Below are 27257 nucleotides of genomic sequence, written 5' to 3' on the forward strand. Positions count from 1 at the left end.
ATCTTAAGCGAACCACGCCACTTCAAGATTTTCATAAAAGTCGTTCCATGTGGACCATTCCATATAAGAATATATTTTAAATGTTATCCCAGCATTGTTTTCATTTTTTTCTAAAGAGCTATTAAAATAATATGAGTGAGTTCATTGACAATAAAATTTCGAAATCTTACCTCAAATATCTCACAGAAGAATTTTATAGTCAAAAACGTAACAATTATCGGGGAAAATTATGTAACAAACGTGACATTTATTTCGATCCTTCTGTTTCTCGTTTTGTCTGGTCTATGCCAAGCTGAAGTCTATTGCCGATGCCCGTTCACTATAAATACAAGTGGTTGTGGTCAATCAGTCACATTGCTTCATAAACGACCGACCTAGGGGCTCGCACCCCGAATACCTAATAACCAAAAATAACTAAGCTTCTGTGAAAGTTTTGGAAGGTGTGATTTTGTGATTCTATTTTCTTTTTTAATTTGTGATTTTAAAAAAAATCAAGTGTTAATAAAGTTTGAATGTGCTTTCAGTTCGACTGGGGAAATGATGAGCTTTAGGACTGTTCTATTATGCATCGGTAAGTGATCTTCAATCATCAGTTTTGGTTAGAATAATTAATCGGCATAAAAATTTGATGATTCGCTGTGGGTTCGATTGGCACGTAAAAATATTTTTAATTACCATTAAACCATACGGGTTTTAAGGGAACTTGAGTAAGTTGGTGTGTTTAATCAAATATTATTTAATTATCATTATTAAATAATATTTGAAAAATTAATAAAATTAAATTTAGTACGTAAGTAACTTAAAATATTAACTATCATTTTCACTATGTGTAAGTTATATTGATAATACAATGTGATTAATTGACTCACCCTAGTGACTTCTTTCATCAAAGTTGAATGAGTAATTTTGGGCTCAAAAAATAATTCAAATAAGTCCAAAGAAAAGTATGTAACTAAGTACTTAGTCCAATTCAACCAAAGTTATGATGGAAAGTTCTCTTTCCATCAGAAGTAACAGAAATTGTGTTCTTTATTCCCATCCATAGTTAATTAAGTTATGAAAAAGTGTCTCAATTAAGTAGTTTTACCGGAAGAGTTTTCACCGTTTCACGTTTTCTATTTTTCTATTACAGAAGACTAATTTAACTATTTTGGTTATAACAGTTCCGATTGGGTAGGTAACTATTGGGGCTGTTACGTCAGGTGATTATGAACAAAATTGTCCAATTGGCAATATGATTTAAAAAATAATTACTTTTGTTTGTACATAAATAATTTAACAATTAACATTCAATTTCAGTCAGTGTTTAATTTTAATTTAGATATAGTTTTCTGTTGTTATGGACTTTTGGTCTAAAAATAAAATATTTTTATTTTATTAACTTCTTCTTAAATATAATGGTAATTAAAAATGAAGTACTCCGATGAAGCGATTTTCGTTGAAAAATTTTTGCTCTTATTTTATACTTTTTAATAACTATAAAATAAAAAATAAAATATTTTTTTTCCTTTAAAAAATACATCTCGTTTTCGTAATTTCGTCCTATCAAAAGCCATACTGACTGACGTATCTGTATGCCGTGGTTTTGCTTTCATTGGAATATCGGGATAAAAGTACCATATATCTCTCGGAAGGAGGCCTATGCCCAGCAGTGGGTCACGGAGCTGCAAATGATGATGGCGATGATGTCACTCAGGTATAATGTAGCTTCCTACTGGTGAAACAATTTTGTACCTAAATCGATTGAGTAGTGCCAAAGAATACCTGCTACATACAAACTAATAAATACTTCATCTTTTAATATTAGTGCGGATGAGCGAAAAAATTTGATCAATGAGCATCAACAGGCAAGTCCTGGGCATAATGGCATTTTTAAACTGCTTTTAAGCAGTTTGGCAAAATTAAAATATTGTAAATCATGTATAAAAAGAAATCAATAAATAAAGATAACACCCAAAACAATGTCACTTTTTGATATACCTACATCTTTTTGAAAACCAGATCACTTTCACCATAAAATATCAAGTAAGCACAGCAAAAGTTGGTGTGCAAATAAACATCTTGTATGTAAAGTTGTTGGATTCAGGTTATAAAGTTTTAATCGGTCTAATTATTAAATAACTGTCCCATCAAAAATACTCTCTCTCTCTTTCTCACGTCTGCATATTAGGGGCTATGACGGCGCGAAGCCCAGGGTCAGGTTTGAAAAAAAAAACCTTGATATTTTCAAGATTTGAACCAGCCGCCATTTTTGGGCTTTGCTCCCGTGGGAATTTCGGGATAAAATGTATCCTATGTGTTATTCCAGGTTATTTTCTACCTGTGTAGCAAATTTCATAACAATCGGTCCAGTAGCTGATATTGCGTGAAGTGGTAACAAATAAACAAACTTACTTTCGCATTTATAATATTAGTTGGGAAGTTAAACCTATGTAGTAGCCATGTTATCCAAACTAATGATGCGTGGTTCATAATCAGAAAAAGACTAGCGTAGCGTAAAAAAACGGCGTAATATTCGGAAGAGCAGAAAGGTATGGCCCGATTTCCTGTTAAATGTTGCTTATAATTAAATTGTTGTGTAACAATCTCATCCATCAGTTCGCATGTATTTGATGCAACAGTTAATTTGTAATTGTAATTTGTTAAGTACTCATTGATAACGTTGTGTAGACATGATCATTTAGATCATAGCTAGAGTATATTACGGACTTGAATAGCATAAAAAATAAGGCGTGGTTTTCTTGTATTTTGTATGCAGTTTTCAGCAAGCAAACAGGCATACGGCTCAGCAAATGCCAAGTGGTCAGCCTATAGATGCCTGTACTAAATTTTATCTCACTCCCTCCAAGTTTTTTTTTTACAATAATAATTATCATCTGCTTGAGGAAGCAGATGATGTTTCTTATTGTCTTTGTTCTTATCTAGAGAGGTCTAGAGGACATATTTAATAATATTCGTGCAAATCTGCAAAACAAACTTTATTTTTTTAACGATGTTCGAACGAGTAAATGATCCCATTCATTCCCAGGCACGCTAGCCATCGCAGCAGCTGCCCCGGCGGTGCAAAGACACCCCGACAACGCCCCACAAGCCTCAGAATACGAATACGACTATGAGAACGCCCCACAAACTGCGCAAGCGCAAGAGCCACAGGAATCCGCCAGCCATTATGACGCGTACATCCAAGACGTCAAAGCTGCTGCCAGCGGTGGTAACGGAGGCAAGAAAGGTTTCAGTCAAGGAAGTGGTTTGAGGACGATCGCTGTAGGGTCTGCCAATCAAGCGAAGACAGCGCTGGGTAACCAAGCCGCTGCAGGATGGCAGGCGGCGTATCAAGCGAAGAATACGCTGGCTCAGTCCGCTGCGCAAGCTAGTGCGACAGCGCAGGCCGCGCTGGCTGGGAAACAAGTGATCCTGTCAGGGCTGGAGCAGCAAGTCAGAGATGCGAAGGTCTCTCTGCAAGGAGAGGAAATGCAGCTGCAACAGGCAAAGAGAGCGGCGCAGTCCGCCGCGCAGGCCGCTCAGCAGGCTATGCACCAGGTGAGATTCATTCGTTGACTAGCTGTTTCCCACAGATCCGGCCGTGGTAAAATGTATCGGTTGCGATAGTAATGCAAATTCCCTATTTCTGGTCTCTGAGGTAACACACAGACAGAGGTGACAGACGTAACTAGGATAGACGCCAGCATAAACGATGTCTTTGCCTTTTCATAACTCTAATAGTTCCGGTAGTAGATGTACAACATAAATGAAAAAATCTTATAAAAGCAATGTGTTGTATTTATGGTCTCTAAAAAGAATTAATAATAAATTGAATTGAGTAACCATGCCTCTATCAATTTACTTTCGATTTTACGGCTTGACATCTGATAATAGAATTATTTCGTGAAATATGAAATTATCAATCAATTTCAACGAGTTCAGCTGAAGTATACAATTTGTAGTTTCGACATTGTTTCCTAAGTAGAATTGGCGCAAGATGCTGGGACTCTAGAGTTTCTACTCCTCTGTTACTAAACTCATAAAATGTCACTAATCGATTAGGGGCGGAACAAACTTAAATAGAACTGTTACAAAATGTCATGTTTGTCAGAGCCCTATTATGTTTGTCAACTTTAATTTGGTCACGTTTGGTTAATATTTTTGTTAAAATTAAATCAGTTGGAGAAATTTAAAAGAAATATGGATCAAGGTTTTATTATTAAAATCTAGTTTGTCGACAGGAACGGAACGATGTCACGACATACATATGTTATGTGTTATCCATTCGGTTGAGCTATTGTCTAATTTTAGTAAATTTAAGCAACGCTTAAGTATCTGGAATCATGCCTATGAACACGAACAAAAAATCAGATCTAAACAGTTTCTTATGTTTGGGAACTACGATAGTGGAAACAGACATACAAATACATAATGACATACGTATGTTTGCTGTTAAAATATAAAAAGCAAGCCTTACAAGTAGTTCAGATGCCAAATATAAGAAGAATCTAAAGCAGTGCAGGCAGCAAAGATACTCAGATAAGATCTATTCCAATTTTTATATCAATTTTTTTTTTCATTAACATTAACATTTTGTTCATTTCCTGTGATATTATTCCTGTATATTAGTATGTTTTGAATAAATTCATTTCTAATTCTTCAATAATTCAGTACTCATGACATACGGCAATAAACGGTTTTTAGGAATAGGTACATTAGTTTAAAACTTTTCAAGGGGTAAATTACCATCAAGCCGAATCAGTGGCATCATATTTCCATACAAATTAGCCGAGTCAACCCGCTAAGAAGAAGAAGGGCTTAATAATAAAAACGACGTCATGTTCGTTTCCTTTTCACTCGTCTACCTCTATATATTTTCATTATTTTAATTTGCTTCTATTTGTTCTTTATTAGTATACAATTTAGTCCCATTTTATATTAAACCTTACGCAATAACGTTTTTGCAACTGTTTATTCAGACGATAGATAGTTTTTGATCAGCTTTTTCAGATATTCAGCACGTTGCAACAGCCGCAAAAAGTTCGTGCCAGTGTAGATGCCGCCAATCAGCTCATTGTCGTTACAACCTTACCTTGAACCTTTATATATGAGTCAATTAAATAACTAAATTTCAGTGAGAAGTAGTTCTAAACAAAATTGTTTGTAAGAAACGTGACTTGGTTACTACATTTGAGTTGCAAGATTATATTCTTCGTAATATATCGTGTCTGTAAATGGTTACATAAATACTTTTGTCAATCTATAGTGCATCACTATTTTAGATAGGTATCTGTGACCCGTTTTGTTCCTATTTAGAGGTTTATCTAAGAAACAGATATGTCAAGGTCATTGTACCCACCTTCCAGGTGCAAGTAATCCAAGCGGCACTGAATGCAGCGCAAGCGACATCAGAAAACGCTAATGAGGCGGCGTCACAGGCAGCAGGCGAGCTCGGGGCCCAGACCGCGATGGTGGGCGCTGCCAGGCAGAGGCTCAGCGCGCTGCAGGAGCAGCTGCATGGAGTGAGGATCGACTTCGAGGCCACACAGGCCGCGGCGAGAAAGGCTCAGGTACGTACGCCAACGAGGTTGCGTCTCAAACAGTCTGGAAGCTCAGCGCCCACACAGAGATGGTGAGCGCGAGGCAGAGGCTCAGCGTGCTGCAGGAGCAGCTGCATGGAGTGAGGATCTATTCGAGGACGCGGCGAGAATGGCTCAGTAAGGTGCCTGGTGTATTTTAAGTTTGATTTATTTAACCTTTGATAGAAGTGATGGAGAAACTCAAGGTCACGACCTCGAAGCTCACGGCCATGCTAGATGTGTCATTTTGTGATCAGATCAGATACACCGATGTAGCGCCTATAGTGACCTCACTTAAATAAAATTGGGCGGGTCACGTAGGAAGGAAAGGGAAGATGGGGTTCAAAATAATTTGATTGAAGATCCCTAGAGTGACGACAGCGACAAAGTTGCGAGTCGATTTGAAGGAGAAAGGTAAAAGATGAATTGGCTGGAGTGTATTGGGGCCTCCAATACACTCCAGCCAATTCCTCTCTTACCTCCTCCAATTTGGAGGAGACTTATAGGTATCCTGCAGTGGGCTGCATTAAGAAGATGTAACCATTTTTCTAAAAAAAGCTCAAAATAAAATTACAAGAAGAGAAAAGCATAATCTTAACAGCAATAACTAACAGTAGTAGGTACTTAATAATTTTAGAACGCGGTCGGAAGAGCGTTTTACGTCGTTTTAGAATTCTGCGTTGGCAATTTTCAGTTGTGTTTTCATATGACTTTTCCGTTACCGCGCGCCCCGATCGGACTGCGATCTTATTGTTGTTCAATTGTGTTTATTTTGCAGGGTTGAATTAATGCTCAAAATTATTGAGCTAATTTTGCAACATTATTCATTAGCTCTGAAAGTACTTATATAACCACAGAAGTATATAACTTTCTTCAAAGTCCGTTCTTTAGATTTTGTCTTATCGACACAACTCTTTTAGTTTTAATCCAAGAAGATTTCCGAGGGATTTTGGTTTGTGTTTGGATTTGGGTCCTAATCAAAACAATTTTAAAATGTAAAGGCTTTGGCTGTAAAGGTACCTAGGTACCTATTGATAATATAAAACTAGGCTAAATTAAATGCTAAATGAACTTTGCAATTACAAGGCCTTGATCTTAAAAGGTTTCTTTTTATACACAGGAGATACGAAGGAATGCAATGGCGTACGTGTTTGAAGACATAAAGATTTCTATATTCTACTGAGTCAAATAGCATTTCATAGTGTAGTTAATCGAAGTGAAGAACTATTTATTGTACCCAAGTAATAGAGTGTAAATTTAAATTGTGTCAAATGAAAACGAAATGTAGATCTGATGGTAGTCATCTCGAAACACTGGCTTCGCAATAATTGCATTTCACGGTCCACCGACCAACAAAATGTCGCCATCTTGTTTTTTTTTTTTTTTCATGCCACCTATTACGGTTTTGTCATAGTTTGTCAAGTGTCTTTTGAGCAGTTCAATAAAAACTTGAAATTAATTCATCTCTTTTATTGAACCTCTATCGTTGGCAAATATAGTAAACTGATTACTCTCGTTAGTTACATCTATTTCATATAAATCTTCATCAAATATCAGGCTTTTTAGATTAAACATTCACGTACTTCGCAATAACTGTCATGGCTTAAAATTTTAAATACACTCCAATACATTTTGCAAAGGTTACAACAAAATCTTTTTGGCGATAAAATAGTCGATAACAAATAAATATTAAGAAACCTAAATAAATTTCTATTTTCATTTAATTTTTTTAAATTTTTAGTAGTTGTGCCCTTGCACAGTATCAATTGTACATATATTCTATCTATTTAACAACTTCAAACGTATGACTAGCAATAAATAAATGTGAATCTGAATCATTAGCATCATAACTATTTATTTATTTATCAATTTATGTAAAATTACCTATTGTTATTTATTCGCTCATTGACGTCGCTAAAATAAATATGTATCTTTTGCAATAGGCGGCAGCACAACAAGCGCAGGCTAACGCAGCAGCCGCGGCAGCTAAGGCGGCAGCAGCCGGTCTCGGCGGCGGTGGCCATCATGACGTCTCCCAAGAAGGTACATCCTACGAAGACTATAAAGTGGCGCCCTCTGCCGAACAGAACCAAGACTACTATACCATCCAGTCGAACTATCATCACTAGTAACAATAAGGTTATAGGTGGCGAGTTTTAGATGTTTTTTAGTTGTTAGGACGGTTTGATTTTCATTTATTTTCACTGTCTTTCCTTCTTGTTATCTCTTTCTTTTAATTCTTTGCTTCTACCTTTTAAAATTCCTTCTTTTCTTCGTGAGTGTTTATTTGTTTTTGTTTTTCGTCCTCACCTTCTATTCCTACCTTCTTTATATCCCTTAATACCTCTTATTAGTTCTTCAACTTCTTACATTTACATTGCATTTTTTTCACTAAAACTTTATAAACCTTTACCTGTAATGTCATTTTCATCAATCAACGTCATGATGATCTAAGAAACATCTTAACTCAGAACTGTAGTTATTATTTAATATTAAAATAGGACATGCACAGCCATCCATAGCATCATTCACTATTTATTGTATCACATCCTATTTTAATATTAATATAACAAAGTAGTTACTAATAACATGTAAATAAAATATGTGTCTAATAATGTAATATTAGATTGTTATCATCAGTTGTTTATGAGTCGTTGTGATATTTTTTTACTTTTTATAAATGAATAAATCACATTTTATTTATTATGTTGTGAATCCGAGAGCCTTTGATTTGTGTTATAACTATATAAAATAGTGACGATTTTATAATTAGGGCTCATACAGTAAATATGATAAATTTCGGTAAAATTAAAAACAATTAAGTGTGATGTCACTCTCTGTTGGAAAGAATATTATATATTGTATGAGTTTGTAATAAAAATATTTTGTTAATGTATGTTATTTAATTTATGACAAAATGTTTGACTCATTTCTTTTATAATTTTTTTCTGACTTGACTTTTAAATTTTCTGGAACTGTCTCTCTCGACACGACTCTTTCATTACTTGACATCTCACTTAATTATCGATTTCATTTCAATTATTTCACTAGGGCAAGACTGTGACTAACCCATCATACCCCATTGAACTAATTCCATCATTATTCATTCGTACCATACCGATATCTAGGCACCCATTATTCTACATCATTATAACTCACATTTGGATTAACGAAAAGTGTTGTTTGAGGGTGTTTCTAACAGTTGAAATCAACATCATTACATTATTTAGTATATTAATTTCTTGGACCCATTATGTAGGTAATCCAAATAATTTAAGCCTGGATGAAAAAATGGAGCAAGTGAAAATAATCACAGGTTTGTGGTCAGTTAAGGTAGAAATTAAATTATTAAATTGTGTAAGAAACTAAGTGTTAAGTAGGTAGTACGAATTCATTTAAGTTCTTCACATAATGGAATGTTATATTTAGTAGGCAAATAACATGTACTTACCTACGTAAATAATACATCACGCACACCAGCAAAGTCCCACTAATCGTAGAAATCCTACACTTGCACAAATCCTGCTCGAAGGACCAACCTTCCAAGCCTATATCCCAGCAAATTACACTCTGGCATCAACCAAATAAATGTGCTTCTCGTGTCCGCTTCAAAATGCCCCTTGCTTTCTCGCTTTGAACGAATCTGCCTGATTCGATGCGAGCTACCGATTCTCTAACATGCACATCGACACTCACTTCACACTCTTTTCGAATCGACATGTCAACATTGACAGGAAATATGGTTTTGTCAGTTACAATCGAAGTGTCGAAGTGATTGTCTGTGTTAGAAAATACCACGGCTGTTTCAATTCTTTCAGAACCTACCCCTGAAAAGCAACGGCCTCCTCAAAAGAAAAATGAAAAGCAAACCCTTCACGATAATGATCACGAACCTGAACCCCACCCTGAACACGATCACGAAGACTCCTCTGAATTAGAAGAGCATGATTACGATCACGACATCTCATCAGATAACAATGCACCAAAACCAATAGTACTAGAACTAGACTCATTCTATAACCCGCATAGTTCGAAAGAATCCGAAGATATTCGGATACAACCGGTTTCATCCGCTTCTGAAGTGCAATCTGAAGCAGTACCGTCGCCTGAGCCTATCAAATTACTTGACGGCGATTCATTTGAACAGATCTTCCCTGAAACCTACGTAGAATTAGACAGTCTGTACAAAAACAAGGAACAGAGCATATGGCACCCTGGATCGTCAAATTGGTGATTATTTTATATTCGTTTAAACAAGGTAGGTGATAAAGCGAAACTAAATTTCTAAAGTTGGCCGATATGTACAGGTGGTTCAGTAGCCGCTTTAAGACTTTTATTTAAGGGAGTAGCAAGGATAGTTCTTATTGAAACAATAATAGAAATATTTCTCAGTCACGTACATAGATAAAAGAAATAGATATAAAGGTCATGTATCAGCTCTACCTTACTACCTCGCTACTCGAATATTATAATATTAACTATATAATACTAACTAATTTGAATAATGTAATATATCTTAACGCTATATAACTATATAAAGCATACGCTATATAAAGTAAACTCACAAATTGAGCTCTGTGTTCAACAGTTACACCGTAACTTTAGAATTTATTTTCGTCATTTTTTTTTTCATAAAGAGTCGTGCTCGTAAACAAACAAAATTTATTTCTTTATTTAAAGTTTTCCCCGCCATTCAAAATCGAATACGGATATCCAAAAAGTCATAATTATTTTTTCAGAAGTGGCAAAAGAAGAAACAGCGGAAGAAGATGAAGACTGCGAAGAGGAGAAATAAAACTTTTATAGTAACAATTTTACATACTTAAATGCCATTTTATTGTTTTAGTTAATACTTTTATATTTTAAGTTAAAATATTATTTTTTTACAAAAATACATTTTATAAATAATTGTAAGCATTTTTTTATAAAACAATCCAAATATGATCCGTAAGGTATATGTTAACGGAACGTTATCGGAGAAAATATTTTTAAGATATCAGTATGATATGTTAAAAACATACATAAAACCCAAAAGTTACTGTTATTTTACATAAAATTTAATACTGTAAAATTTTTAAGACATTTTCAAGATGTCTATTTTTATGTATATTGAAAACAGTTTGGTTCGTAAAAGGTGTAATTTTTTTGTTTACTATGAACGAAACATAAATGTCACATCTGACATCTCTCTGTTCTGTCCTTTCAAAACGTGTTTTTATCGCGTATGTATCCTTGTTAGATAAATAAATTATTTTCTATTAGAATTATGTCTGTGGTAAAGAAAAAGAAGCATGTGTCTAAAAAGAACAAAAAAGCGTGGCGGAAACATTGTGATATAACCGATGTGGAGGCTTTTCTTGAAGACCAGCGTCTAGAAGAAAGACTAGGGTGAGGTTATGTTGATGTTATGTGATATTTTTGATTATTATTGTCAGTTTTTCATGGTACCTACCATGCAGTTTTTACAATAAATTATTAATTTGTCGTATTCTTTTTAGCAAGTTTGAAACAAAACCAGACAGTGAGTTATTTATATTGGACACCCAAGGTGAACGTGAATTTGAAGCGAAAGAGGAAAAGCCAGTGGTCCTTACACCCAAGCAGCGGAAAAGACAAAAGCTTGTAGAAACACCCAAATGTTTTGAAGTTTTATTGCCTTCTTCCAAGGTACCCACTGTTCTTCGCTATTGAGCCATTTCTTTATTTAACATTTTATGTACACAGAGATAATAAAAAGTCATAGTATGCTTCAAATGAATATTGCGCATAATTCCGTATATTTTAAAACTTTGTTCTCATTTGCTTGAAGGTTGAAGACCCAAACAAAAAACGTAACCACAAGAACCCAGTTGGATTCAAACCAACTGCACTCAGTAAGGTCACAGAGCAGCGGAGGTTAAAACGGGGCTATTATGAGAAGAAGGCAGTTGAAGCGCGGAAGAATCGAAAGATTGCTCTGGAGAAAAAGAGGAAAATTAAACAGATTAAGGAGAATTTTGATTTAGATCTATGGGGTGAAGTTTGTAAGTTAATTTGTCATTAATATTCATTCCAATGTTGATTGTGGAGTCATCCAAGTTTTTATGCCTCTCCTCCAGTGACAGAGGAGTGTGTGTGGAGCTCAGACTGCCAAATATAATTGTCTACAAAGTTTAATTTAACACTGGCTTGCTGTTTTGTTTGGGAGGAGCACAGTCAATGTGTGAAGCTTATTTACTCATCAGGTCCTAAGCATGTGCAGGATTGCTAATGAATTGTCGTGTTATTGTTTATATTTCAATAAATATCAACAACAGCACAGACAAGTTATTAGAAAATTAATTTAAAAACAATTTCTTTACAACAGTCCCTCTGAAATTCTAGTTCTGGTTTGATTAACTTTGTTAATGTGGTCACAAAAAGTAAGTTGTCTTATCATGTCCTGACTGGTTTTGTAGTTTTTCATACATATAATTCTCCTACACTTTTTAATAATGATCTGAATCCAATTTTTTTATGGTGCTATGGCTTTACCATATAATCTTATGGTTTGATAAATACACAGCACACTTTGCACAGGGTTATTAATACCTTTCAATTTCCAGTGCCAGAAGCAAAAGGAATCCCGACCACCCTGTGCGATGAGTTCATTCCCACACAGGCTCAACTCCACAATGTGTTACCAGACAAACGCCTCAGACCAAAGCCTCCACCGCCCAAGACCATTGTGACCAGAGCAGCAGTAGAGGCTCCACATCCGGGCATCAGTTACAATCCTTCTTACCAAGTAAGACTTTCTTACTAAGTATTAAAATATTGTAGGCAAACAAGCAAGGTTCTGGAAGACTAGGATCTCTCCATATTCTCTCATGGATGTCTTACAAGGCGACTAAGGGTTTCTTATATAATATCCTTGGCACCCAGTAGCATTCCTCCTTCCTGATTTCCACATATTTTGACCCTGTCTTTAAAAATGAACCCCCAAGCATAGTTAGACTCAGGCCCAAAGCTGAATCTTCTAAAATATAGGTTCAGTTATTTTTTTGCATTGACCCCAGGCTTCATACCGTCACAACCCCATAGGGAACTGGGAATGAGAGAATAAGATAAATAAAATAATTATATCAAATTTCCAGGAACACCAACAACTGCTACAAGATGTTGTACAGCATGAGGAGAAGATGATTAAGCGGGAACAGCATCTGCTGAGGGTCACCAATGGAATGTTCAGCAAGGTCACACAGCAGGAGAAAGAGGTAAAATTTATTTTCTTTCTACCATTTCTTCTATCGTTTTCACACACAATTTCAACCATTGCCCATAGGGGGGCAATTTAGAGGTTGAAAGTATGTGTCAAAAAGTTGACGTTTGACCATTGTTCGGCAGTGAAAAGATCGGATTTATTTGGTAGCTAGTGAACCATTTTCGGTTTTGCCATCGATACGCAAGAAAATGAAAGTATAAATGGCATTTCTCATTTCGATTTTAGAACCAATGGCGGGAAGAAATGAGCGCTGGCCTGCCGAAGCCCCATGACCCGGCACAGGTCAGTGACCCCGACTCCGACGGCGAGTATAGAGCAGTGAACCCACCAGTGAAGAACAAGAAGAAGGACCATAAAGCGAGGAGGAAACAGAAGGAGAGGATCGCGGAGAAGGAAAGGCTGAAGAGGGAGAAGATTGATAAGAAGAAGATTACTGATATTTACCGGTAATTATTTTTTGTTTGATAATGTATGTAGCACACTGAGCTCTACCATCAAATTTTTAGTAATTTCTTTTATGTATTAGTGAATAATATAAAAAAATTATTTTGCAATCATGCCACAATTTACAAGCATGCAATCTTGCTTACAAATTATGACACATTAGATAAAGAATTTCATTAGAATTTTTTATTGTTTTCCATATGTAGAACAGTAGAATAAACCGAAAACGGTGTACATCATAATCTGTGTAAATCCTGATCAAGACAAAGATATTGCTGAATGTCATGAGGCATAATATTGTAATGTATAAAAAGGATTTAAAATATATTTCACGTTATTATGTTTTCTTAAACATCTCACACTTCCTTTGTTACACGTGAAAAAAATCCATGAACAATACTTGTATTTAGTGAGGAGAAAAGAGACCTAAATTGATTATCTTTCTTTCAGCCTTCGCAAACTACAATCAACAATAACGAACAAAGAGAAACGCCAAGAAGAAGAGCGCACTAAACGCTCAGAGAAACGCTCGGAAGCCGCCGCCGCCGCGCTGCCGGCGCTCAACAAGAACAAGATTGCTAAGAAAGAACCGGAGTTCGTTGACCCTGAGCTATTGAGCGGAGATTTGAGGCATATCAATGCTAAAAGTGAGTTACTGTACTCTATTTTATTACTGTATGTGGCGTGTATTTCCGCCCTAAAATAGGACCAGTCCATATCTTCCCGTGGATGTCGTACGTTTTACGTATGTTTATTTATTTATTATCCTATCTTAACTAATATAAATGTGAAAATAAGTTTGTTTGTTACCTCTTCACGCTTTATCTACCCAACCAAACTTCTTGAATTTTTGCATATGTATAGTTTGAAGTGTGGAGAAGGACATAGAGTACCTTCTATGCCGAAAAAAACACGATTTCCGTGGGAAATTTACACGAACGAAGCTGCAGGCAAAATCTAGTTATTTATAAAACTTGTATTTTTCGTCAGGTAATCTTCTCCGCGACCGCTACGAGTCACTCCAGCGCCGCGGCGCTGTCGCGGGCGCGAAGCTGATGATGAAGAAGAGGAAGAAAACCAAGAGCTACTTCAAGGCCGGACACAAGGTCACTGACCAGGATGTGGAGAGGTACCTCACTAGGTCTGCAGGGAAAAAGTGATTGTGATGTAAGGAATAAAATTATTTTATTTGATTGTTGTTCTTTCATTATGCTATAGTATGTTTCTCAGTTGACAGAAAAGGCAGTAAACTTTGATATCTTTTATCTCTGTCGTTCACGCATGTTTCACGGTCGTATTGCTATTTCACTCTGCTGTAGTCGAAGATGACATTGATGTAACTATATACATTACGTAAAAAGTTTGAAGAGATTTTTAAAAGTTATTTTCCGGGATGCGTGAAGTCACGCTATGTCCTCCGTACTTCAAAACTACATATATACAACATTTGAAGAAGATTTCTTCAGTAGATAAAGCATCATCATCATATCGAGTGTGTTATTGGTAACATTGGTGTCAGATTTTATTTAAGTCGCCTAAAGGCATCTCACATGGCTTTTACGACTACTTACCGCCATCTAGTGGCAGGTAGTCGTAAACACAGTAGGGAACTAAACTGTCAACCAGTGTGCAGGTTTCCTCACGATGTTTTCCTTCACCGGAAGCAAGTGGTAGTCTATGAAAACTACAATACATGAGTCACGATTGGTATACAAACTCATATGGCACGAGTAGGATATCAACCTGAGACCATTCGTCCACAGGTCTTAACCATTACACCACTACCGCTTCAAGTACATAAAACGTAAAGACGTAAAAAAGAAACTAACTTTCACATTAAATTCAATTTAAATATTCATTGGGACTGGGATCACTATTTTGTTGTTTCATTTTCATCTGAACCTGTGTTTCACCTGAACCACTCAAAAATAATATTATATAGAGATGTGCTCATTAGACAGAACGGAATAAAACAAAATCAATATTTTGTAAAAAAAATTACTAACTGTATTTATATTACATCTAGTAGTACTTACAAATAGTATATTACAATAAATGTGGCAGTGAAAACTAACACTAGGGTACATTAGATGTAGGTAACTCAGTATAGGTCGGTTTGCTAACAGCCATGTGCAATATTCCTATTATGTTGTGTACTAGCTTTTGTCTGCGGCTTCGCCCACGTTTTTTTCGTGTTCCAATGAATTTTATATAACGAAAAATATACCACTTTCGTCCGTAATCGTTTCTAATTTTATAATTACCTACTTTATAGCATTTACAATGTAGTAGTCAATTTTTTTATGTTTAACTATTAATTTGTGTTTTTGATTTTAAAATGTTTATTTTTCCAATATTTATTTACTTTTCTAAAAATATCATATTGTAATCTGACAGACAAACTTAACTTCTAGATAACTATGCTTCGCGTTATTTGCCAGTTAACCCTGTCCAACATTTATAAAACATTTTTGAACTATCTGTTCTATAATGTTATAATATTATTAAAGGTTATTACTTTATCAGCAAGTTGTGAATCAGGTCATTTAGTCAGGAGACTAAGCACCCATATTATCTTGCATAATGAAGGCGCCTGTGTTGCAGGAATATCGCACACGCCCTTGTCAAAACAAAAACTGACAGTAATTATAGTTTTTGTCATTCGCTTGTAGCATTCCTACATGCGACAGAGACAGACTATGTTTGACGTGTCAGCTCCCAACCGACCCGTAGTTAGGCTAGGTTTCCTTAAAAATAGGAAAATACAAATTATTCTAGTACATATAGTAACAAACATAATAAGTTAACTATATTATGTATTGTATAAAATCTCGTATAGTACGAACACACATTTCATAATTTTTGATACTTGTTCGCTTAAAAAATAACAATAGAAAGTTTATATTTAGTCTATGTGTAGAAGTTTATTTTTAATACAAATATGACAACAACACTTACATAATTTTAGTAACTGGAATGAAATTGTTTCTAGCCAATTACTTCACTAGAGTTGTTTCTTATATTACAAGTCACATTATCAAGAGAAAAATATATATCATCAGTTCTAATTTTGTGACGAAAACCAAATACTATGTACAAAGATCACAATTACATTAAAAAATGTATTTATATTTAGGGCTTTTGGAACGATGGTTGAGTATTTTAGACCTAGTTTACACTTATACGATCAGTTCCCCTAAATATAAATTCGAAAGTCCAATAATTTAACAACTCATAATTTTCAACCCCATCTCGCCGCGATCGTGTACAAAGACCTTAATAATTCTAAGGCTCTGGTATCAGAGGCTCCTTTTAGTTCGGGACCATTTGGCGCAACCCTGGCTTCTGCTTTAGGGATATCAACAAAAGGAGCTCGTGTCACTCTAATATCAGGTTGCGTTGTTTTCACTTGGAATTTCTTAGCACCCCTTCTGAATGGACTTCTAGTTGTAGTGGTTATTGTTACTGGTACAGTTTCCGTTGGAGCTTCGGTTGTAGTTGTAACAGTAGTTCTAATATACTCCGTCGTCGATGGATTCGAAAGAGAATTGATTGCACTCGCGTCGAAGTTCAGGCTCTTAGCTCTTCGTCTATCACTTCTCTTTTCTTCCGTCGTTACAGATTCATAGTCCACAGTTGTTAAAGGAATTTCCTCAAGTTCTTCTTTAGCAATTTCATCCATGTCTTTCTGAGAAACTGCCATTAAGGCTTCAAGTAAAGCTCTCTTGGACGCTTCAGCAGTCGTATTGTGATCATCATCGCATGTTTGGACTAATAGAAGGATCAATCTTTTTACTGTCTTTGATTTCGTTTTCTTCATTACGTTCATAAGCTTTTCCGTGGTTGTAGAGTTCATTATTTCTTTTGCCTTTTCCACTACTGTATCAGCAATAGTAGATATGTCTTGACCTGGTTCAGTGGAAGTCTGTTCTCTTAAGAATCTGCCAAATCGATCGTCAGTTATACTAGATGGTGTTGACAGTTCGACGTTTGATGATGGTGATACGGTTTGTTCATACGATCCTGTGTATATTGGTGATGCCGTTGTAGTAACAGTGCTGATGTCCCAACTCGCAGTTTGTCGTGTGCCTTGGGCAGATTCCTCAGCAGTTGTTTGGCTCAAACCATCGTTCACAGTAATGGGATCTACAACGGTACTGTGCCAAGTTCCATAAGTGCTTGACCAGGTGAGATAATTTGTGGTTTTCTCACTATCTGGTGATGTATACGTATTATCAACTGTAGGAGATACTGTTGTAGCGATTTCTTGCTCTTCTGTTTTAGTAGTTGTTGTAGAAGGAGACTGAGTCGTGGTTCTAAACGTGGTTGCCTCACTGTCTGGAAGAGTTGGTGCTTCTAATTCTTCAGAAGGCTTTTTAAATGCTTCTCCTTCTAAATTAAGTTTTTTACCTTGACGATTACCGATAGCATTGTCCTGTGGGCTCAAGAAAGATTGACTATGCGCTCGTTGTAGTTCTTCCTCATTTTCTAATTCAACGCTATCGTTTTCAGTGAAATAAACAGCTGTGGTTGTTGGAATATATGTCACCGCCTTTATTTTCTTGCTTTCGAATGTATTTGCATGTGCATTAGTAATAGGTGAAATTGTTGTTTCTGAAGTATCAATTCCCCATGCGGTAGGTAAATTGGTCGCTTCAATATATTCATTTAGTGGTTTCGATTCTATAGGGTTTACACCTTGTCCATAAGGAGAGTCATTGATGTTATTACGGTTTCCTATGTAACTTGGAGCCGTATAAGTACTTTCAGTGGAGGTAATAGAGTCTTGGTTGTCATTACTTCTTAAACCAAAACTTTTTGCATTCACAATGTTAGTGTAACTAACTGGTGCGGTAGCGGTTGGGGTGGTGTATGAAGCCGAAATTCTACCACAGCATCTGAAGGGACTTCTGGGAGTAGTTGGGTAAGTGTTAGGTACTGTTTCAGTACTAGAAAGTCGTTGTTCTGTTTGAGTTGCTACTGTTTCGGAGCTTAATGGGTATGGCGTAGACAGTTTAAGGGCCTTAGCATCTCTAAGCGAAACTAAAGATGGTCTTGATATTTTATTGTCGTCTGAGAAACCAAGGATTTCATCATCATCTTCATTGACAGTTGTAGTTGGCTCTGTATTAACCGATTCTTCGGTTGTTACATCGCCAAATGTGGGTTGAGTAGGTCTTATTTCAGACAATGCCTTCCTGAACTGTACAGGATCCTGAAGATATGCTGAAAGTGCGTGCGTGAACACTTGAGCTAATTCTCTTATCTGAGGAGAAGTTGCCAGAGGATTTTGACTCTGTTGAACAGTCAAATCATCGACTAACTCATTATACGTTCCGTTAGGGTCCGACTTTATTTCTTCTAATAAATCTGCATTTTGTTTTCCATTACTAAATAGGTTACTGTATTTGTTGATGGTGTGTCGGCTAAATAACGCTGGCAAAGAGTCTTCGAGAGTATGATCGCCATATTCATCGAAAGGCGGTGACGTGGTTTGAGTTTCTTCTTCGGGTGGTGGAGTAGTTGATAAATTATCCAATGCTGTTGCGTAATAAATTGCCAGACTATGCAGAGTCTTAGGAGTCAAAGAAGGTGGAACCACAAGACCTGGTCTGTTGGGCTGATCTCCGTAGAATTTTTCTGTATTGAGCGTTGGCGGTGTAGGGGTAGTGCCATACACTGATTCAAAGTTCAGTTTCCTAATGAGTCTGTCTCGTCTTTCTTGATATGGTTCAGTCGTAATTTGTGGTAAATATGTATACGTATCTGATCGACTGGTAGCAATTGATGGTTCACTTGATTGTGTGAATTCATTTCGTGTAGTTTCTGGTATTTTGGTAGCTGATTCAAATGAATTTTTAGTTTCAATTGAGACTTTATTATCAATATTGGTTTTGTAGAAGCTTCGTTCAGTGGCTTGTTTGACTTTTTCAGTGGTTGTTGTCAATGTTTCATTTTTCTTTTTATTTAAGAAATCTTTCAGTAGAGATACTCCAGGCCTTGTATAAGGATCTTTCTTATCGTAGGTGTTGGTTGTGTAAGCTTTAGTATACGGCATCAAAGTTGGTCGTTTGGTAGTGGAGTCGTGGAACCACACTTGTCTTTTAGTGGTAGTTGTCTCAGCTTGTGTCTGACCTAAAGTTTGGTCACGAATATCATATAAAGAAGTCAGATTCGGATTGCTTTTGGCTTTTGGTTGTCTTGTCGTTAAGTTTGGAGTGTAAACTGGGTACGGCCTAAAATTTTTGCTATTGTATTCTTGTAAGAATTGTCTGTTATTATTGTTTGTAAACGAAGCAGTTTCAGCAGCCACTTGCATTTCTCGTAGGTTATTATGATCTAACGTAGCTTGTGTAGATCTGTACGATGGTGCCTCTGTGTACGTAGGCTGAGTGCTTCTGTCTGGTCCATTCCCAAATCCATTTGTAATCAGCTGCACTAAGTTCTTTCTTCTCTTTTCGAAAGCAGTTGTAGCTTGAGTTCTTTGTGTCGGGTTGAAATCGAACAGGGCTTGGTAGCTTCTGGACGTGGCTTTAGAGATAGGTAGCTGAGCATCGCCCGAAGATTGAAGTCTTTGTCTGTGTCTAAGTAAGCGTTCAGTTGCTGTAGGGATATTGGCAGAAGTTCTTCTCGTTTCTGTTCTGAGGTTCGTATCGCTACCGATTTGTTGAAGGTCTGCGTTCTTGCTTAGGCTTTGTGTAATTTTTTGGGATTTCTTTTGCTCGTTTGAGTAATATTCGGCGCTGGACTCGTAGAGGGCGGGAGCGGAGGCGCAGTCCACCTTGAACCACCAGTCACAGATGAGATGCGACTGGCTGAAGATGGTGCCGTTAGGACATAGGAACGAGATTTTGCGCGATGTGTCACAGATGTGGAAAACCTGTAAAATAAAAAATAAAGGGTTTAATGTTATTTCCGACAAAATAAGAGATGAGAATGACACACGGAACAAACATTGATGTTGGGTTGATGTCGTGTTGATGTCAGACAGGCGACCGGTCATAAAACCTGACTTTACTGTGTCACAGATTTTAAAGTTATTTTTGTACATGGATCCTGAGCCTTGTGCGTCACAAACAAGAATGCTGACATGTAAGGACGATATAGAGAACTAGCTTAGCCTGAGAAAGGTGGGCGTCTAGCCGGAGGTCGAAAGTAGTTTCGAACAGCACTGGAAAGAGGTGAATGGCATAAGTTGAAAGACGATCTATACCCAGCAGTGTGATATAACGAGGCCTATCTATATCAGCATAATTTCCGATGATGATGTTGACGACTAACCTGGCAATCAGTCTCCAAGTCCGCATAGTATCCTGTGGGCACGTTCTTGCAGTTGAAGCCGGTGCTCGGGATGTTGGGATACGCCGGGAAGTCCACGCCAGCTTTGCCGATCACTCCTGGAAAGTAAGAGGGAATATTTTAATAAAGACTGTACATAGCTAAGATAACCTGCCAATCCGCAATGGGCCCGAGATTGGTCATGACAAATACACTAATTAAGCGTCCATAAGGAAGGCCGACCTGAGTACGACATAAATAAGTAAATGTATGTAAGAGAAAAAATCCCTTTTATCGTCACTGGGTACTAGTGGTAGTGATGATTAAGAGGTCCATGCTCGAACTACTCATATACAACAACTATTTTATAATCACTTGTTGCAATTAAAATAAAAAAATAAGAAAAGGAATGTTTTTTCTCATCTGAGCGTTTTCACGTTTACTTCCGCAGCTATGTAGAGTCGGAGACCAGGGCCCGCTTTCCTACTTTTTCGTTTCCACTGTCGTCGGCATCTTTTTCAGTTTTTTTTAGTTGTTGTCATTTTTTTTATGTGGAGTAATCGCTTATAGCGATAAGTTATTAATACATTTTAATATCTAAAAAGGATTGTATTGTATTGATTACCAACTGACCTTGATACTCGACAACGTCCAGGTCAGGCTGGCTGTCAGCAGGTATAAGCCGCTTGACCAAAGCCTTGCCTTCAGTTATAGCCTCGAAGCCGGCGGCGTTCATAGCCTGTGCTATAGCCTGCAAGCTCTCCGCGCTCGGCGCTGGCAGGTATAGTTCGGGAGAACGTGCAGTGTCCTGGAAAGCAATGATTTAAGTTTGTTATTAATGTTTATTTTAAATACATGCTCGAAATATGGTCCTTCATTCCATACAGTCGTATTCCTTCTTTGTTTGCTGAGGGTCGTGGTCATGAAGTGAAATTAACTACATCCAGTTAATTTCTTGGTGATATCAATGGAGTGGTTTGCCATTGACTTCTCCGTTTCACATACTAGGTGATAAATTATCAACGACAGTGAAGGTATGTTTCCTCATGATGTTTTCCTTCATTGGAAGCAAGAGGTGGTCGATATAATTCTATCTGTCTCTCGTCTGAGCGTTCTCACAATTTCTTCCTCAGCCCCTCAGCAAATTTTGCGTCTTCGCATGTTCGTCGGCATCCCTAGTTGTCAGACCAGTGGTCGTGTCTGGTACAGATCAGAGATCAGATTCGAATCCAACTTTTGACCACCATCTACAGTAGATGGTGGTCAAAAGTTGGATTCGAATCTAAAACCTTTCGGTTCACAGACACAGGCGTCTCAATTTGAACCATAACCGCTTCGGTATTCTTCTTTTAATAATTTATTTACATATGCCTTTTTAAGACAAAATTTACAACTCTTTGTTACTTAGATACAGCGAGTGACTAACAAATTCTAATAGCGTACAAACTATACCAATAGTTACATCAATTTCATTAATCTTTATGGAATACCGTGCCATATGTACTGAACTAGTTTTCTAGGTTCAAACTCATCAATCGTGCGGATCGTGCCGGTTCATTACTCTACGATGAGATCTTTACTTTCGCTCTAAATAACTTTCGATTTAAATGATGCATGGTCTGTAGCTTCTTTGTTGGAGATGATAGACAATGGTTGGGAATTACAGAGTGTCAATATGTTATGTATTATATCACGGATATGATATAAGAAAGATCAGTGGAGCTAGCACGAGTCTTTGTGTGAAAATGAGCAGCGTATTATATCGTACCTAAAAGGAATTATTAATATTGTTACTTGAAAACAACTTTTGCAAACAGATGCATATTTATAAAATTATTTGTCGCAATGTGACACTTAGAATGAAGAACTTATTTCTTAGGTTTTTAAGATTGACATGAGTTAGACCAACATCTATATACCTATAGTAATAATAAAGTATATAATAATAAAAGTAGTTAACGTGATGCGCACACAAACATACATTTTGGCTTCAATTTACCCTGAAAAAGTTTGTCACATATATATTTACCTATATATGTGTGTAAAAATCATACATTAGTTGCAGTGTTGTTATACTTATGTAGAAATAACATGACACTCACCTTTCGTCGTTGGGCTTGTCTTCGTGCTCCATCGCAGTCACCTGAAAAGGAAAAAGATTTTATTTAAATTTAAATTATTATATTTTATTTCGTTTTTCTTTTATATTTATATCCATAGTTTTTATCACACTCCGTCCGCGATATAATATGTTTGAGATCGGGTCATTACCATCATTCATCAAAAAGAAGTTTAGCCGTGAAAGCGTGATAGACAGACAGTCTTTCACATTATAGGTAATATACATTCTATTATGCTGTGCTATCATAATCGATACCTACTTACCTAATTACATTGTTTTTGTACATATTAGGCATGTGTATTGATGAACGAACTAATTGCTCAAATTAAATTTGAATGAGTGGGGTCAAAGTTGAAAGGGTTAGGAAAATATAGAAGTATGGATATGGATGGAAAAAGTCATGGCAATAGATTTATAATAAACCGTTGATAACTATTAAACGTATTCGCCAATTAACAAAATGTGCATAAAGACTTAATTTGTAGTGTATGTGAGGAAATTGTATTTGATTGGCAATTTGTTTTGTTGGTCGTGTGAATGAGGCCCGTGACCTTGAAGTCCTGGTCATTATCGGTGACGTTCTTGAGGGATAATTACATGTCAATTTTATTCATACAAATTGGCAAGTAACTGGTACCTTCGTAAAATATACAAATAAATTGCTGCAGTATTTATCAACAGGAAGTTTAACCGGTGCGTTATTATTTATACATCTATGATGATAACCTTAGTTAGGTACTTTGAATTTATGTGTGAAAAAGACACAGTATCACGTCTTTAGCCCTAACGTAGACAGAGTCAAGTGTTACGAAACTCGAGGGCAACGTTAGCTGAACATATGGTGGTTTATTGGTGGAAATTAGATTTATTAGTGACAGATTGTTAGCCCTATGCACATAAACAATCTTCAGTTTGTTCCCTTTAGACCTTCCCATTAATTTACGTTTATAACCTGCTCGGAAGAAGAAACAGCTGGTTATTCCCATTTTGCTACCAGACCAATCCAGAACAACAAAATCTAGAGCAAGATTCTGTTCATTCATATCGATATACCTAAAATTAATTTAGTTACCATTTAAATCAATTTGTAGCGGAGAAATTCGTCGTCACAGCTTTTTTATAACCTAAAATTGACACGTAGGTGTCAATCTAGAAGTAACGAAAATTAGCAAGTTGTAGCAATTTGTCAATAAAATATTCGTTTGTGACAGCCCTACTAAAGATGGGCGTGGATATATCTAGAGTTGTAATACAGATCTACTTTTTATTCACGTCTGAACAATGGCTGTTCACAATCTGATCCTAATTTGGGCAACAATACCGACAAAACAAATTGACAATTCTATGAATAATTTGCAACAAAGACCTGTGCTTTCTACTTGAATATTAATAATGTTATATAACTGCCTAAATAGGCTTTCTGTAATAGATAGTCTGTGCTTTTAATTGATGATCTGTGACAGGTATTTAGATTAACATTGAATGGATTTGATCAATGAGAACTGAATAAATGATAATTCTGTCCAAGATCGGTTCATGCTTTGTTGTATCTAGTCTAGATATAGATATTACATCTACGAGATGCGCGCGGATGTGATGTTGCATGTATGACAAGAATGTTTTATTTTGTATGAACATAAATGAATGCTTACAGCTTGTAAACCTTACAACATGATCCGACATACACAGTTATTTTATTTGTTGTTTTTTTCTACTCATACTGATGCGTAAAATATAAAACACAAATACTGCCAATTACTACTCGATTACGTTGCTATGAAACGTTGCTTCTCCATCGAATATAATGAAGGAATCTTAGCATGAAAAGTCAGTTTACGGTATAAGCCATGCCCTGAGTCTCTCCAATTTTTGGAAAAATTTTCTCCTGAATGGTCCAGACAAGAATTTTCGATATTAATTTGATACTTAAGAAGTTGCAGAGATTTGCTCTTTAAAAATAACATATTGTTCAAATTATTATCTTAGTTTAAGTAGACATTTAGCAATACTAAACGGTTATTTAGTAAAAACTTTGCAACACGTGTAAGATTAGCACGCTTTTTTTTTCTAAAATCGTAAGCGCACGTGCACGTTTCTGTGCCAGTAGTGCATGCCACTGGTCTGATCTTCAATATACATTATGTAAAATATGTTGAAATATTTGTATCGTGAGCAATTTATTATATCAGTACCTATTGAAGATGTTCTCTTGCTCCATTTTTTTTTTGTTTTATATAAATTTGCGCAAACTGTACTTTATCTTATTGCGAGTAGAAAAAAAACACCTGTTTTAATCACCTTTGATATGTGGAAATAGTTTATACTATACTATAAAAGTTTCTCAGTGTTTACAGTCTAAATGTTTTAGACACTGCCTTTCATGGAATGAATTTTCACTCTGTCTAAGGCTTACCTTACTAATCTATAAGTATAGTCTTTTGACTATTGAATTGAAGTGTTGAAAAACAAATTTTGCAGAGCGTTTCTTTATTGATAGCAAATTAGGAAATTCCACTAAATATTGCCTTAGAAAGTCTAATTTGTTTTACTGACCCGCCTGTCTTATTATTATCTAATGCAATTTATTTTAGCGTGAACCATGTAATCTTGAAAGGTCCACTCTAATATTTGATAAGATGTTAATTTATCTATATGTTTTTTTGACTTACAGGGTAAGGAATATTTATATCAGAGGAAGTTGGAAAGTTGCGCCTATAAATGATAAAATTAGAGGTAATAGACTCGGTTGGTTTGGACACGTGATGAGGAGAGAAGAGAATCATTTACTGAGGAAAGCTTTAAGTAGGAAGGTACATGGATATAGAGGACGAGGAAGGCCTAGGAAGAGAAGGATGGATTGAGTCAGGGAGGATATGAGGTTGCTGGGGGTGGATCCAAATATGGCAAAAGATAGAGAATTGTGGAGGGAACAGAGATTTTGCGCCGACCCCAGATGATGGGACAAGATAAGGCAAATGATGACGATGTTTTTTTGACTCACAGTTTTGTTAATAGATAAACCTTGCTAAATAATGACTTGATATATATATATATATATATATATATATATATATATATATATATATATATATATATATATATATATATATATATATATATATATATATATATATATATATATATATATATATATATATATATATATATATATATATATATATATATATATATATATATATATATATATATATATTGAAATATTAAGAAATACAGGAATGCCAACGAAAATATTGATGGTATTTGGGTAATGGTGCGTTTATACTAAATGAGCCAATGTTCCTTCTGTCCCCACTCTGGCTGATTCACCGATCTTTGGCCATAGCTAGTGGTCCTCTATAAATCTCGCTCGTAAATAGGCCATATAACGTAAGGTACTAATAAGCAATGTACAGCTGAGAAATGTTCCCTTCTCTAAAATTTTCCTTCCTTAAAAAATCCCGCAGATTTTTTTGCAGAGAAATTCTCATTGGAAATTTCACGGGAATAATCCGAAGAAAATTCTTGGGATGTTCCCTGAATAAGTCCTGATATTTGCGTGCATATACGAACATTTTTAGAACGGCACGTCACTTGTAATATTACTTGGCTGTCTGACCGCAAATTCTTAATCGATAAATCGATGTACTAATCGATTTAGATGTAAATAGGTACTTAAGTTTAGTTTTAAGCTCGTTCTTCCTAACCTTCATTTAACGTTTTGGGTACCTACTTGATTGATTTATAACTGACTGGATATAAAAGAGATGATATTTTAAATTCTAAAATTCACAAATTAATTGGTATACCCACCTTTTATTTCGTTGGCCTAAATACGTACAAAAAAGTTGTTATTGCCGCAAATTCAAGGATACTTGGTTCTTGCAAATTCCACACAATACACATCAAAACTTTTTTCGACAATCAACACCATTATAACAGTTTTGACGTTTGACATTTGCCCCTGTCATTGAGGATTCAAATTTCGAATGGCGAGAACGCGCAGCCAATTACTCTACAGTATTTATCATTGTGTCAACACCTATTACATGTTTAAATGTAACCTATTTACCTTGAAAAATGTAAATACGTTATTACCCATTAGTAATTATTTGCGAGGTCTAATTTGGTGTAGCAAATGTATCAAATCTTATTTAAAGATTAATGCCATAGCCATAAATTGGATAAGTAAGTGCGATTGGACTTTACTGATAAAGTATTTTCCATAAACATAGAAGTATTTCCATAGTAATTATTGCGTCAAACTACCACTATTTTAGTCTATTGACGTCCGAAATAAACGCATTGATGTAATATGGAGTCTTACTAATTTTATCTTCTACACTCGTCTCTAATCTGTATGGTAAAATCTTGTGCCTACGTTGTTCAGTACAAACAGTTCAGTACAAACAGTTCAGTACAGTTCAGTAAAAATCAAGAACCAAAATAATTTGAGAAGATATTAAGTACTTAGATTATCCTAATTCCTGTTACATACAAAGTATCTATACCTGACTGCACTGTCAAATCTATGAGTTCTAACAGTCTACCGCAGTTCCTTATACCCTGCGCAGGCGCCGACAAACGAAACCGCAACCGCACGATTCCTGCA

At 35.9% G+C, this 27257-nt stretch overlaps 3 protein-coding genes across 5 annotated transcripts in view; 2 read left to right on the forward strand and 1 right to left on the reverse strand.

Moving 5' to 3' along the window:
- The first annotated feature begins 350 nt into the window (after positions 1-350).
- On the forward strand, positions 351-8276 carry LOC128678348 (uncharacterized abhydrolase domain-containing protein DDB_G0269086-like). Its single transcript, XM_053759816.1, has 5 exons — positions 351-440; positions 525-571; positions 3029-3540; positions 5349-5552; positions 7505-8276. The coding sequence occupies exons 2-5, from the start codon at positions 538-540 to the stop codon at positions 7688-7690; spliced, it is 936 nt and encodes a 311-aa protein (XP_053615791.1). The 5' UTR covers positions 351-440; positions 525-537; the 3' UTR covers positions 7691-8276.
- A 2470-nt stretch (positions 8277-10746) lies between these two features.
- LOC128678023 (uncharacterized protein) lies at positions 10747-25477 on the forward strand. The gene is made up of 9 exons (XM_053759244.2): positions 10747-10949; positions 11060-11228; positions 11371-11584; positions 12146-12327; positions 12677-12796; positions 13030-13250; positions 13699-13895; positions 14239-14415; positions 25320-25477. The coding sequence occupies exons 1-8, from the start codon at positions 10828-10830 to the stop codon at positions 14406-14408; spliced, it is 1395 nt and encodes a 464-aa protein (XP_053615219.1). The 5' UTR covers positions 10747-10827; the 3' UTR covers positions 14409-14415; positions 25320-25477.
- thw (thawb) overlaps positions 15240-27257 on the reverse strand; it is a 73192-nt gene continuing 61174 nt past the window's right edge. For all 3 annotated transcript variants that reach the window (XM_053759241.2, XM_053759242.2, XM_053759243.2), the window contains exons 5-8: positions 22629-22669; positions 21160-21334; positions 20530-20645; positions 15240-20128 (exon numbers count right to left, since the gene is read on the reverse strand). In XM_053759241.2, the coding sequence (XP_053615216.1) occupies positions 16490-20128; positions 20530-20645; positions 21160-21334; positions 22629-22669 (3971 nt within the window). In that variant the 3' untranslated portion in view covers positions 15240-16489. The remainder of the gene's footprint in view (positions 20129-20529; positions 20646-21159; positions 21335-22628; positions 22670-27257) is intronic.

This window comes from Plodia interpunctella, chromosome 19 (assembly GCF_027563975.2).
Source record: "Plodia interpunctella isolate USDA-ARS_2022_Savannah chromosome 19, ilPloInte3.2, whole genome shotgun sequence".
In the NCBI taxonomy this organism is placed as follows: domain Eukaryota; kingdom Metazoa; phylum Arthropoda; class Insecta; order Lepidoptera; family Pyralidae; genus Plodia; species Plodia interpunctella.

Bases quoted from the DNA above. Each gene is read 5' to 3' on its own strand.
- LOC128678348 (XM_053759816.1), top strand. From the start codon at position 538: ATGATGAGCTTTAGGACTGTTCTATTATGCATCG. The intron at 572-3,028 runs GTAAGTGATCTT...ATTCATTCCCAG, and splicing joins GACTGTTCTATTATGCATCG to GCACGCTAGCCATCGCAGCA. The intron at 5,553-7,504 runs GTACGTACGCCA...CTTTTGCAATAG, and splicing joins CCGCGGCGAGAAAGGCTCAG to GCGGCAGCACAACAAGCGCA.
- LOC128678023 (XM_053759244.2), top strand. From the start codon at position 10,828: ATGTCTGTGGTAAAGAAAAAGAAGCATGTGTCTAAAAAGAACAAAAAA. The intron at 11,585-12,145 runs GTAAGTTAATTT...TTCAATTTCCAG, and splicing joins AGATCTATGGGGTGAAGTTT to TGCCAGAAGCAAAAGGAATC. The intron at 13,896-14,238 runs GTGAGTTACTGT...ATTTTTCGTCAG, and splicing joins GAGGCATATCAATGCTAAAA to GTAATCTTCTCCGCGACCGC.